The sequence below is a fragment of the Schistocerca gregaria genome, chromosome 2, assembly GCF_023897955.1.
Source record: "Schistocerca gregaria isolate iqSchGreg1 chromosome 2, iqSchGreg1.2, whole genome shotgun sequence".
NCBI classification, from domain to species: domain Eukaryota; kingdom Metazoa; phylum Arthropoda; class Insecta; order Orthoptera; family Acrididae; genus Schistocerca; species Schistocerca gregaria.
Genome location: NC_064921.1, coordinates 222,123,480 through 222,138,090, shown reverse-complemented (window position 1 = coordinate 222,138,090; position 14,611 = coordinate 222,123,480). Strand labels below are relative to the sequence as shown.

At 46.1% G+C, this 14,611-nt stretch overlaps 1 protein-coding gene across 13 annotated transcripts in view; it reads right to left on the bottom strand.

Moving 5' to 3' along the window:
- Nucleotides 1–14,611, bottom strand: part of LOC126336721 (Ig-like and fibronectin type-III domain-containing protein 1) — a 2,308,230-nt gene that overhangs the window by 138,660 nt on the left and 2,154,959 nt on the right. For all 13 annotated transcript variants that reach the window (XM_050000693.1, XM_050000696.1, XM_050000702.1 and 10 more), the window contains one exon: nt 10,064–10,270. In XM_050000693.1, coding sequence (XP_049856650.1) covers nt 10,064–10,270 — 207 coding nt within the window. The remainder of the gene's footprint in view (nt 1–10,063; nt 10,271–14,611) is intronic.

The window sequence follows — 14,611 nt, the reverse complement described above, 5'->3', positions numbered from 1 at the left end:
GTCTGATCAGATGTTTTTCGATTTCAGTTGGTAAGAGATGATGGTAGGGTGCGAGTGTGGCGCAAACCCCACGAAGCCATGCAGCCAAGTAGTCAACAGAACACTATGGAAGCTGGTGGTAACTCCACAGCGGTGTGGGCTGTGTTTACATGGAATGGACTGGGTTCTCTGGTCCAACGGAACCAAACATTGACTGCAAATGGTAATGTTCGGCTACTTGCAGACCATTTGCAGGCATTCGTGGATTTCATGTTCCCAAACAACAATGGAATTTTTCTGGATGACAGTGCGCCACGTCTCCGGGCCACTGTTTGGAGAATATTCTGGACAGTTCGGACGAATGATTTGGCAACCCAAATCGCCCGACACGAATCTCATCTATCATTTATGGCACATAATCTAGAGATCAGTTCGTGCTGAAAATCCTGTACCGGCGACACCTTCGCAACTATAGACGGCTACATGAGCACCATGGCTCTAACGACTTGTTGAATCCGAGCCAAATCGTGATGCTGCACTGCGCCAGGAAAAAAAGAGGTCTGACACGATGTTAATAGGCATCCCGTTACAATAGGCATCCCGTGTCCAGATGGCGCTAATCCTGCCTCCTTTGCCTGCAGTTACGCTAAAGATATAATCATTTCCATAGCAAAGGATACATTCATTGCATGTCACCTTTGCAGCTCTGCTGTTGTAATAGTCAACAGTGTGGATTTGTAGCGAAACAAACAAACATGCTTTGGTCTCACCGGTGAATCGTTGCGGTCTAAGCGACAAGCTACACTATGCAACAAAACTAAGATTCACTTCTTAGAAGCCCTGTAATTGGCTCCCATTCCAACTTACTTCTGAAATTTGACTCCAAGGTGCAAAGGCGTGGCGCTCTGCGACGTCACTATCGGTCCCAGCAGCGATTCACGCAGCAAGGTGCGGTCAGATGCGAAAGAAAAGCCAAAGCTCAGAAGTTTATGCGAGTCTTAAGGTGGATTAATGCACCCAAATTCTGTCCAACGCCATCGTGGACTCATAACACGATGGGACGGTCGTCACACCCTCTCTTACCCACATTTCATCCCTTTTGCCGCATCTGCGGTGGAGGTCAGGACCGCGATACCCAGCAGGCCGACAGAAAAATTTCAGCCTGCCGGCCTCTCATATTCGACAAAAAAAGGCCTCGGCAGGGGGAATAAAGGACGTCTATGAAGTCACCCCTTCCCTTGGGGCGCTGATTGCTACACATGTCGCCGCCAGAAACGAGAGTTTGCAGTGCGATGAACAACATTACGATGTTCTTGACAACGTTCGACACTGCTGCTGCATCCTGGGCGTTTCAGCCGTTTTCTGAAGACATCGTGAAGTTGCAACGCCTTTGAAATTGATCTGACGATTTTGGACCGTAATACGATCGCAGCATTTTGCTCTGTATACAAGGTGGAACCAATAGGAATTTAAACATGATTTGAAGTAGCAGAGGCTTTTCATGCTTTTTCACTGATTCTGATTCGCGCCCTCCTCTGTGACGTGATCACAGAAGAAGATGGAAGGGGTGGGGGCGGGGGTGTGGGTGAACTGCGTTAACAGGTTCGTGAATAAAATAGCAGCCCTAGTTGGGCAACACCCTCGTTGGGACCGACGCACCTCTGTCGAGCACTTTAAAAATGTACTATCGGACATGCATTTGGTCTCGCAGCTGCTCTAAGGCCTGAAGGTTAGGCAACCCCTAGTACACCCTTAGGTTGGGTTTGCCTACTCTCAGGTGCAACAGCAACTGTTGGGATAAACTGATGTCCAAGTTTCCGACAGGTGTATTTTTAAAGTACTCCACAGTGGTGCGTGGGTCCCACCGTAGTTATTGCCGAACTAGGCGGTCTTACAGGGATCCTTCTACGTTTTATTCACGCACATGATAATGTACCTCGACGCTCCGCCTCCCCCCTACCCTCCCTCCTCCTTGGTCATGCTACAGGTGAGCGCGAAGCAGAAGTTCAAATGGTTGAAACGGCTCTGAGCACTATGGGACTTAACTACTGAGGTCATCAGTCTCCTAGATCTTAGAACTACTTAAACCTAACTAACCTAAAGACATCACACACATCCTTGCCCGAGGCAGGATTCGAACCTGCGACCGTAGCGGTTGCGCGGTTCCAGACTGTAGCGCCTAGAACCGCTCGGTCACCTCGGCCGGCGAAGCAGAAGAACTTTAAAAACATAAAACCTCTTTGCTGGTCTAGATCACGTTCAAGTTTCATCGAACAGTTTTGAAAAGCCCCTAGTGATTCCACATTGCATATCAGAGCAAAAATTGCGGACTCATTACACTCCAAAACGGTCGGATCACTTTCAATGGAGTTGCAGCCCCACAATGTCTTTGGACGTAGGGTTGAAAAGCGCAGGAAGTAGAAGAAATGTCGAACGGGAACGTCGTCCTGTGGCTTTCGTATTGGAAACTATCGTTTCCGGAGGTGAAATGTGTGGGAATGAACGCGCCAAGGGAAGGCGATTCTGAGCGGCCGGGTGTGTGAAATGTTTTCTTCGGCCATCCATAAGGCCCTTCTAGATGGCTTCTCTGTGTATTAAATTTCTCATCGTGCATAACCCTCAATTACACAAAAATTTCTTCTTTGTCGTACATGCACAATAAGCAAAATTTAGGTATTTGGTTTCCTGCCTGGTGCTGCAACTGTTAATGGGCGTCGGACTTGGGGGCGAATGTTCGGACAGTAAAGTACGATTACAGGACACAGATTAGAAACTGTGACAGGAGCTGTAATCGGAGCAACGCACGGCTGGCCACACTTGCCGATAACCGTAAAGCTGCGGCTGCGTGGGCGTTGCGGGAATCGGAGCCGGCAGCTACGCTCCAATCCGCCAACTTGCGCAAACAGCGCGAGGTGGGCGCTCGCTAATCTCATTACGAGTCGCAGTTTGGCGATTATCAGGCGGCGGGTGTTTGAGCGAGCGGGTGGTGGCGCCTGTTTGCGGCCGCGGCGATAATCCACTCACTTGGCGCGGAGTACCGGCTGCGGGGGCAGCGCCGCGTCTTAGGACCGGAGCAAACCGCGCGTGGGCAAACACGGGCGGGCCGCCTCCTCGCACTGCCACCGGGCCTCTGTTTGCTGTGGTCGCGCTCTGCCACCGCGTCACGCCCGTAGGTAGACGGCCGCAGCTCAGAGACCACGTCGCTAACTAACAACGTGAGCCACCGGTAGCTGGACGGGCGAAAGTTCGTGACGAGAACGCTAGGTGCAGCTGAATATTAAGTGCGGGGAAAATTTTCAGGAGGCTCTTCCTGGCACGAAAAGGAACAAAAAAGTTGTGATCTGAGGCTTTCCCGGCGTATGTGCTGCATCCAAGGTTCTCGGGCGTCCAGCCGGATCCCATCGTCGAAAGTCCACAATATTTCGGCGAATAACCGTTCCGCCATCATCAGGTGGGCATTTATGTCCGCGGGGTCCCGAGTCGTACCCCGGCGTGGGCGGCCCGCGGGGCGCCGCGTGGTGGGAGGGCTGGGGGTAGCTGCAGCCACGCCCGGTGGTAGGCGCAGTACATCTCCGTCCGCCGTGGCGGAAGGATCTCGCGTTGCTCTTTGATGGTGTTTAATAATGATTTCCGGACTTTGCTAAGTTGAAACCCGGTGTCCCTGTTGATGAGGTTATCTGTTACCCCAATTTCTATGGCCTTGTAGATACTGTCCCAGTAGGCACTTGTGGCCGTCAGGATTTTTGTGTGTGTCCGTTTTCAATGCAGTGTTCTGCTAGGGCCGAATGGCTGGGTTGGCATAAGCGGATGCGACGTTCGTGTTCCTTGCATCGGTCCTCGACCGTGCGAACAGTTTGGCCGATGTAGGATTTGCCCTTTGGATTTGGCGGGCCTTCCGACAACAGAAGTGCAGCAAGAACTGAGATGAAGATCAACCCGAAGAACAGAAGCAAGCCGTGGTCTTTCTGCCATTTGCTGGCAACGTGTCGTCAAAAATAGGGAGACTGTTAAGGCGACACAAGATTGACACAGTCTTCCGACCACCAGCAAAGATTCGTGACCTACTGGGAACGGCAAAAGATGACGTACGCCTTAAGAAAGCGGGCGTATACAAAATCCCGTGCGGCTGTGGCAAATCCTACATCGGCCAAACAATTCGCACGGTCGAGGACCGTTGCAAGGAACACGAACGTCACACCCGCTTACGCCAACCCAGCCATTCGGCCCTAGCAGAACACTGCATTGAAAACGGACACAGAGCGAAATTCGAAGAGCAAAAATTCTGACGGCCACAAGTGCCTGCTGGGACAGTATCTACAAGGAGGCTATAGAAATTCGGGTAACAGATAACCTCATCAGCAGGGACACCGGGTTTCAACTTAGCAAGGCCTGGAAACTATTGTTACACACCATCAAAGAGCAACGGCGCGAGCGGACGCGAGATCTTTCCGCCACAGCGGACGGAGATGAACTGCACCTACCACCTGGCGTGGCTGCAGCCCCACCCCCACTCCTCCCACCACGCGGCGCCCCGCCGGCCGCCCGCGCCGGGGTACAACTCGGGAGCCCGCAGACATAAATACCACGGACACAGCTCAGACAGGTCCGCCTGATGATGGCGGAACGGTTATTTGCCGAAATATCGTGAAACTTCGACGATCGGATCTGGCTGGACACCCGAGAACCTTGGATAGAACAAAAAAGTTCATATCGACCTATCGCAGTTTACCTGATGATACTGATGTTTTCTAGAATATGAATCACTGTTCTGGGCTAAGTCAGGAGAGGAGATAGTGGTGCCGGCCGTTGTGGCCGAGCGGGTCTAGGCGCTTCAGTCTGGAACCGCGCGACCGCTACGGTCGCAGGTTCGATGTCCTTAGATTACTTAGGTTTAAGTAGTTCTATGTTCTAGGGGACTGATGACCTCAGATGTTAAGTCCTGTAGTGCTCAGAGCCATTTTACCTATGCATTGAGGAACCAAACGGGCACACACCTTTGAGGACCCAACTGCTGGACGAGTGTGTTAGCGCTACCAACGCAGACCTACAACTGTGCAGCGTGGTGTACGATTGTTATCCGGCGTTCCAACATTGCAGGAGTAACAGCTGCGCGAGGCCGGCCGGCAAATAGTAGATCGGACAGGTTGGCGTGACCTTGTTGGGATGTTGACAGAACCCCACCCAACGACTTACCGTGCTATTATTGTTCTCCGTAGTTTCTCCACAAGCGCCTGCGAATACTGTGGTCCTCTGGTTATTCGCCGAAAGCAGCTCAATGACAACTCTCTGCTTGGAAGGAACCTCCGTTACAAAGACCATTTTGAAGGCTACGTACAGCACCACCATCTGTCGGAACTTCGTGAAGCTATCTGGAATATTCCACGATGCCCCGCAAAAAAAAAAAAAAAAGGTTCAAATGTCTCTGAGCACTATGGGACTTAACATTTGTGGTCATCCGTCCCCTAGAACTTAGAACTACTTAAACCTAACTAACCTAAGGACATCACACACATCTATGCCCGAGGCAGGATTCGAACCTGCGACTGTAGCAGCCGCGCGGCTCCTGACTGAGCGCCTAGAACCGCTAGACCACAGCGGCCGGCTCCCGCAACAAACTCCGCGTTTTCTAAACCGAAAGTGGCAGAGAAAAACCAGTGTAGCAATACTTATTGAACGCTCCTTGTGTAGTTGTTGTTGTGGTCTTCAGTCCTGAGAACCGTTTGATGCATCTCTCCATGCTACTCTATCTTGTGCAAGCTTCTTCATCTCCCAGTACCTACTGCAACCTACATCCTTCTGAATCTACTTAGTGCATTCGTCTCTTAGTCATCCTCTACAATTTTTACCCTCCACGCTGCCCTCCAATACTAAATTGGTGATCCCTTGCTGCCTCAGAACATGTCCTGCAAACCGATCCCTTCTTCTAGTCAAGGTGTGCCACAAATTTCTCTTCTCCCCAATTCTATTCAGCACCTCCTCATTGGTTATGTGATCTACCCATCTAATCTTCAGTATTCTTCTGTAGCACCACATTTCGAAAGCTTCTATTCTCTTCTTGTCCAAACTATTTATCGTCCATGTTTCACTTCCATACATGGCTACACGCCATACAAATACTTTCAGAAACGACTTCCTAACACTTAAATCTATACTTGATGTCAACCAGTTTCCTTTCTTCAGAAACCCTTTCCTTACCATTGCCAGTCATTATTTTAGATCATCTCTACTTCTACCACCATCAGTTATTTTGCTTCGCAAATAGCAAAACTCCTTTACTACTTTGAGTGTCTCATTTCCTAATCTAATTTCCTCAGCATCACCCGACTTAAGTCGACTACATTCCATTATCTTCGTTTTGCTTTTGCATCTTATATCCTCCTTTCAAGATACTGTCCATTCCGTTCAGCTGCTCTTCCAAGTCCTTTGCTGTCTCTGACAGAATTACAATGTCATCGGCGAACCTCAAAGATTTTGTTTCTTCCCCATGGATTTTAATACCTACTCCGAATTTTTCTTTTGTTCCCTTTATTGCTTGCTCAATATACAGATTGAATAACATCGCGGAGAGGCTACAACCCTGTCTCACTCCCTTCCCAACCGCTGCTTCCCTTTCATGCCCCTCGACTCCTATAACTGCCTTCTGGTTTCTGTACAAATTGTAAATAGTCTTTCGCTCCCTGTATTTTACCCCTGCCACCTTCAGAATTTGAAAGAGAGTATTCCAGTCAACATTGTCAAAAGCTTTCTCTAAGTCTACAAATGCTAGGAACGTAGGTTCGCCTTTCCTTAATCTACAGGGTGTCCAGAAAAGGACTCACTGATTTCAAAATTAAATATATCGAAAACAGAGATCTATAGAGGAAGGCAGTAAACGGTATGTTTATTGTGAAAACTGTAAGAAGTTTATACAGCAGTTTGAAATAATAGTTACAAAAGCTGCTAACAGATGGCGCTGTAACCACCATACGTAATGCCTAGTAAAAATAGTGATCCGTAGCCCAGAGCGATCAGTTCCACTATTGAAACGTGAAAGAAGGTTAGCGTACCGGAGGAAGAGATTAAAACCATGTACTCCATTGAACAACGCGTTTTTCTGGTGCTATAATACCAGAGGTTAGAAGAGAGTCCTACGGCAACAAGGCGAAGTTTTCAAGCACGATTTAATGTTCCAAAAGGACCCGATGCGAAAACCATTCGTACGCTCTTCGCAAAATTTCAACAAACAGGCAGCGTAACTGATGATCTAGTGGGGCATGTTGGCCGCAAGCTAACCGCAGTTACGCCTGAAAATATCGCCACAGTTTCTGGAATTATTCAGCGAACTCCAATGTTATCCGTCCATAGAATTGCATCTGAGACTGGTTTGAAGCGTTCCAGTACGCAGAAAATACTGAGAAAGAGCCTGCACATGTTTCCATTCAAAATTCAAACGCACCAGGCTCATACCCGTACGAGCTGTGCAACAAAGGTTTGCTCACAATGATTGATAGTGAAGGATTTAATGTTGGCTGCATCTGGTTTACAGATGAAGCACACTGCCACCTGAATGGATACGTGAATAAGCAAAACTGGCGATTTTGGGCTTCCGAAAATCCATATTGGTGTAAAGCGAAACCCTTGTATTCTCCTAAAGTTACTGTGTGGGCTGCAGTATGCAGCAGAGGCATTATTGGCCCTTTTTTCATTCGAGAAACGGTCACTGGTGCACGTTACGTTGCAATTTTGGAACAATTTGTCGCCACACAGCAAGCGTTAGAGGATCGACCAGGTACTGAATGGTTTATGCAAGATGGAGCCCGACTACATCGGACCGAACAAGTGTTCTCTTTCTTGAGGAATGCTTCGGGAATCGGGTCATTGCTTTGGAATATCCCAAATTTACTGGTGCAGGCATGGATTGGCCTCCATATTCGCCGGATTTGACTCCCTGTGACCTTTTTTTTTGTGGGGCACAGGGAAAGACATGGTCTACCCGCCACGCTGGACGAGCTTGAATCAGCTATCTCTGTGGCATGTGAATCCATTTCGGTTGAGACACTACGAAATGTGATGACGAATTTCATTCTTCGTTTGCGCCACCTCTGTAGTGCCAACGGCGAACATTTTGAAAACATTGTGAAGTGATTGTTTGCAAAGATTCTTTTCATACGATTATTTCACTTATGTATGCTGATATGAGCTGTAGAGCGTACAGCGCCATCTGTTAGCAGCTTTTGTAACTATTATTTCAAACTGGTGTATAAACTTCTTACAACTTTCACAATAAACATACCGTTGACTGCATTCCTCTATCGATCTTTGTCGAGATATTTAATTTTGAAATCAGGGAGCCCTTTTCTGCACACCCTGTACCTTCTAAGATAAGTCCTAGGGTCAGTATTGCCTCACTTGTTCCAATATTTCTACGGAATCCGAACTGATCTTTCCCGAGGTCGGCTTCTACCAGTTTTTCCATTCGTCTATAAAGAATTCGTGTTAGTATTTTGCAGCCCCTTGTGTATGAAGTTTTATACTGTGACGATGTTTTTTAACCGAATCGAGCAGTAATGACAGATGAGTGCGTGTCATACATTTGATAAAATACTTAACACCTACTGGCTATGGACGTCAGAAAAATGTAAAGTCTGTTGTGGTTAGGAATGATACACTATTTTTGCAATTGGATCTGAATGTTACCAGAGCGTGCCGCCGGAGAGAAAACGTACACTACTGGCCATTAAAATTGCTACACCAAGAAGAAATGCAGATGATAAATGGGTACTCATTGGAAAAATATATTCGTCAATCACTGACATGTGTTTACATGTTCACGCATTTTGGGTGCATAGATCCTGAGAAATCAGTGCCCACAACAACCACCTCTGGCCGTAATAGCGGCCTTGATATGCCTGGGCAATGAGTCAAACAGAGTTTGGATGGTGTGTACAGGTACAGCTGCCCATACAGCTCCAACACGATACCACAGTTCATCAAGAGTAGTGACTGGCATATTGTGACGAGCCAGATGCTCGACCACCATTGACCAAACGTTTTCAATTGGTGAGAGATCTTGATAATGTTCTGACCAGAGCAGCAGTCGAACTATTCGGTATCCAGAAAGGCCTGTACAGTACCTGAAACATGCGGTCGTGCATTATCCTGCTGAAATGTAGGGTTTCAGAGGGATCGAATGAAGGGTAGAACCACGGGTCATAACACATCTGATACGCCAGTATGACGATGACGAATATACGCTTACAATGTGTGTTCACCGCGATGTCGCCAAACACGGAGGCGACCATCATGATGCTGTAAACAGTACCTGGATTCATCAGAAAAAATTACGATTTGCCATTCGTGCACCCAGGTGCGTCGTTGATTACACCATCGCAAGCGCTCCTGTCGGTGATACAGCGTCAAGGGTAACCGCAGCCATGGTCTCCGGGCTGATAGTCCATGCTGTTGCAAACGTCGTCGAACTGTTCGTGCAGACGGTTATTGTCTTGCAAACGTCCCCATCTGTTGACTCAGGGGTCGAGACGTGGCTGCACGATCCGTTACAGCCATGCGGATAAGATGCCTGTCGTCTCGACTGCTAGTGATACGAGGCCGTTGGGATCCAGCACGGCGTTCCGTATTATCCTACTGAACCCAGCGATTCCATATTCTGCTAACAGTCATTGGATCCCGACTAACGCGAGCAGCAATGTCACGATACGATAAACCGCAATCGCTATAGGCTACAACCCGACCTTTATCAAAGTCGGGAACGTGGTGGTACGCATTTCTCCTCCTTACACGAGGCATTACAACAACGTTTCACCAGGCAACGCCGGTCAACTGCAGTTTGTGTATGCGGAATCGGTTGGAATTTTTCCTCATGTCAGCACGTTGTAGGTGTCCCCACTGGCGCCAACCTTGTGTGAAGGCTCTGAAAAGGTAATCATTTGCATATCACAGCATTTTCTTGCTGTCGGTTAAATATCGCGTCTGTAGCACGTCATATTCGTGGTGTAGCAATTTTAATGGCCAGTAATGTATTTAGTTCGAGACAGTTGCGGAGCGAGTCGAGACATCTGCTGGGGCTGCGGGCGCACGTACGCACCTCCGTCGTGCAGGACGTCGAAGCGGCGGTCGCCCGTGACGCGCGCGTCGCCCGCGGTGAGGACTCGCCGGCTGTGGCGCTCGCGGTCCTCCTTCTTCCACATGACCGTGTTGTCGCCCACGTCGCGCACCACGCACGTGATGAGCGCGTCGTCGCCCTCGTACACGTGCACTGGGTGCGTGAAGCTGTCGCGCATGCTCGGCAGCCCTGTAACACAACAACAAGGCCACCTAAGTCTCGAGCCAACACATCATCTGTTCTGAGGCGGCTGGTCAAGAGATCCTCCAGTACTGGTGCGTGGAGCTAAAAAAGATAACTGCACCCACACACACACACACACACACATATATAATGGCAATGTCCGGACTGACTGACCAACGCTCAGGCCAAACCGCTACGAATAGAAACTTGAAATTCGGTGAAGATGTGGACCTTAACACTACATGCGTCCTTTAAGAAGAGATTTTTCGAAATTACAACCCTAAGGGGGTGAAATAGGGGATGAATTTTTTTTAAACTGTCACTTTTAAGGCAATTTCGAAGCTAGACCTACTAAAATCGTTATTTGGTTTCGCGGACAAAAATAAAGATATAAGTGTTTCAGCATTTTTGGAAATTTAACCCTATAGGGGTGAAATAGAAAGAGATTTTTTTTGAAAATATATCATTATTAGGGAATTAATGAAGCAATTTTAAAGCCACATCTATGAATCCAGAATGAGATTTTCACTCTGCAGCGGAGTGTGCTCTGATATGAAACTTCCTGGCAGATTAAAACTGTGTGCTGGACCGAGTCTCGAACCCGGGACCTTTGCCTTTCGCGGGCAAGTGCTCTACCAATTGAGCTACCCAAGCACGACTCACGAGCCGTCCTCACAGCTTATTCTGGAAACATCCCCTAAGCTGTGGCCTCTCCGTTACCCACGTACTGCTTCCTGCAGAGTGAATCCTTAATTGGGCCAAAGAGATATAAGTGGGAAGCTGCGAGCTCGCGGCTGTACAGTGTATGAGGAAGAACAGTCCAATGGAGTTTAGCAAACTGCGGCGTAGTCTCGGATTAAAACAATGATCAAGGAAGTTTAGAACTATTCTTTTTAGAATGCAATTTTCACTGTGCAGCGAAGTGTGCACTGATATGAAACTTCGTGGCAGATTAAAATTGTGTGCTGGACCTAGTCTCGAACCCGGGACCTTTGTCTTTCACGGCCAAGTGCTCTACCACCTGAACTAACCAAGCACGACTAACGCCCCATCCTCACAGCTTTACTTCCGCCAGTACCTCACACAATTTTAATCTGCGAGGAAGTTTTACATCTATGAACAATGGCATTTGACTTCTCGGAAATAAAAAAAATATCTTATTCAGTGTTTTTGAAAATTGAACCCCTAAGGGGGTGAAAGGTTTTCTGAAAATATTTCATTGAAAAAACATTTCTAAAGCTAAATCTTCGAAAAATTTTGTTTGGGTTCTCGGTCAGAGGAGAAAAAAGTACGTATTTCGCTGTTTTTGGAAATTCGACCCTGAGATAGGGTCAGACTGGTTCACTGAAGTTTTGAGAGGATGTGTATCTTATATTGTAGGTATCGTTTGGGAAGGGATTGTCCGAAATTCCATTGCTATGGAGGACGGGGAGTGAAATAGGGGATGAAAGGCTTTTTGAAAGTATGTTTCAGCCATTAAGGAAATTTTGAAGCGAGAACTACGACAACTGCTGTTTAGTTTCTCAGTCAGAAAATAAAAAATGCATGTTTCGGCATTTTTTGGAAATTCAATGACTAAGGGAGTAATACAGTGGGTGAAAGTTTTTTTGAAAATAAATAATTACTAAAGAATTACTGAAGAGATTACATCTATGACAAATGGTATTGGACTTCTCGGTTAGAAACAAAATATACGTGGAAATTCAACTCCTAAGGGAGTGCCGTAGAAGATAAAAACTTTTAAAAAAATACTTCGTTACATTTTAAAGCTGAATTCATGAAAACTGCTATTTCACTTTTCTGTTAGATACAAAGAAATATTTTATAGGGAATGAAAGTTGCTATGGAGATATCTCCACAAGAACGCAAAAGGCATGATTAACAAAAACTTTGGACTCCAGCTACCAGAATGGTTTTTTTCGTCAGAAGTACATTTGGAGAAGACATTGTTTTCATGGCATTAATCAGCGTGAAAAGCTTCGAATGTGTTGCAATTTGTGAACATAAAAAATTCGATTAAATAAAAACAAAAAAATCTCTACAGGCCATACAATCTACGCGAGCGAAACAACAGACGTTAAACTAAAGTCACTGCGCTCTTAGGGATTGCATGTGTCTAAGTCGGTACTAATGTACGTCGAGAATGTTTGGATTAGCGCACGGTTCCGTGCCAACCGTCTGCTTTGGCCCTTGACGTCATATATGGAATAATCTGCTTAATATACCCCAGTTATTAACACGATCATAGGTAACATTTACTTACAGGTCGCTTACATCCTTCGTACTGTACGCTCATGGCGTCACACAAAAAGTAACTGGTCAAACGTGACGAGTGGAATGGGACCGTGTGCTTGACCCATGTGGCTAATAGGAAACAGAAAATGATATGTAATGTTAACAGATGAATCGTAAGCATACTAACATAGGCTTGAAAACACAACAGTTTTCACAAAATTTTAACGAAAGGAGAAAGAATTTCCGTTCTGAAGACGACAAATCAAAACAGTGTAAGTACTGTACTCTGGAAATAGAGACGATATTTCGAGTCAAATCCACATGTAAACCGATATAACTGTACTTATTGGGATACAGAAAACGACCATGTTGTTTTGGAGCTAGCGCTAAACCAAACCTGTGTAATTGTATGGGCTGCAATATCGGCACTTGGCATAACTGGCAGTACATAATTGACGGAAATATCACTGAAGACACGTACTTGTCTCTACAACAAAAGTTTACACCAAGAACCATCTTGCATATTGACAACTCTACTCCTAGTATTGTGTGTTATGCATTAGCTTGTAGGGCATACCGTGATAGTATTTTCCAAGATGCGTTCCTGGACGACGTATTGCAATTGAATTCCCTCTACTGTCCCCCGATATTATCCCAGTGGTTTGGATGTGGTTAAAAACGAAATATATGGAAGGTAACCACGAACTCTTGAAGAGGTTATTGGTTACTCTCAGGACGCTTCTATAATCTGGACAACAGCAGTCGGCTTTGTGTCTGCATGTGTGTCCAAGTATTCCAGATGGATTAAAACGGCGTTTTTATCAGGTAGGGACACTGTCTGAATGTAAAACGAAGTGAGTTCTACTATAATTTATTGGTATGACCGTATCATGTTTAAATTATTGACAATTTAGACAAGTTTCGTAAGTTAAAATAGTGTGTAGTATAACAGGTCACCAACACATGGTACATGCTCCAAGTGCCTTGAGTGCTGCCCAAACTGCAAAATATTCCATTGAAATTATATTGGCCGATAATGTTATTAATAGGAACAAGGGCTAGCCTCTAAGCAAGGGGTTGAATTCTGTTATCCTGCATTAAGACACTACGTTCTTTTAGTCGTTCGTTGGAAAATTGTGACTATTAGTTACGGCAGCGATACGTCTTTGTTTGACTTCATAACCTGCGGCCCTTCTTGTATTCTTCGCAACCAGACAGATGCCACCTGGAATTTTTTATTTTCCTAATTTAATAGGAGGAAATTTCTGCATCGTACTAAGACGTATATGGTTCAGATTGTAAAGCGATCCGCACAGACTGTTACGATAAAATTCTTAAAAAAAAATCGTTCGAAATTTGACAGCTGTTAACGCACTTCACTAGAATTCTCGGAGCGCGGGGTTCAAATATCAGTACGGCAATCTAGACTGAGGACTTTGCGCTTTCCATAAATTACTTTATACGAATGCTGAGATGGTTTATTTGAACAGACGAAAACCTGATTCCCCAGATGACGTTTGTGCATCAGACTTTTCGACCCTGCTCGCTATGAATGCCCCCTAATGACTACATTTTCTACGTGATGTTAAATCGTCAAATTACTTCTGTCCTTGAAAATGACGGATGTCTACTAGAACAGATGGATTTAACGGGAAAACTTCGGATAACCTCTCGAAAACGTAAAAGCCTCACAACTACAGAGTTCCGTTTTACAAAAGCAATACCACATAAAACTTTTTACTCAGTAGTAAGACCAAACTGCAACCTTCGGCATAGAGTGGTCTGCATGAAATAACATGCAGGTACCGTGGAAAAACATATGTGGGTCGGCAGGGCAGAGCTGTGTGACGTGGGCTATCTGAACATGAGAATAATCTCTGTCGAACATCTTCCAACACTAAAGCACCCATATGATGCAGATTGCGTAATTTTACATACCGTTAAGATAAGCAGTTCAATGAACACATGAGAACGAATTCGATGTTAGTATTAAGTGACGAAACTCAGTTGCCTCTTTTCCTTCTGTTAAATTAAGATTTAGTAATGCCAGTATTATACTGCCGTTGTAAACTCTATTTCGCTATCTGCTGTTAAATGTATCGATATACACAT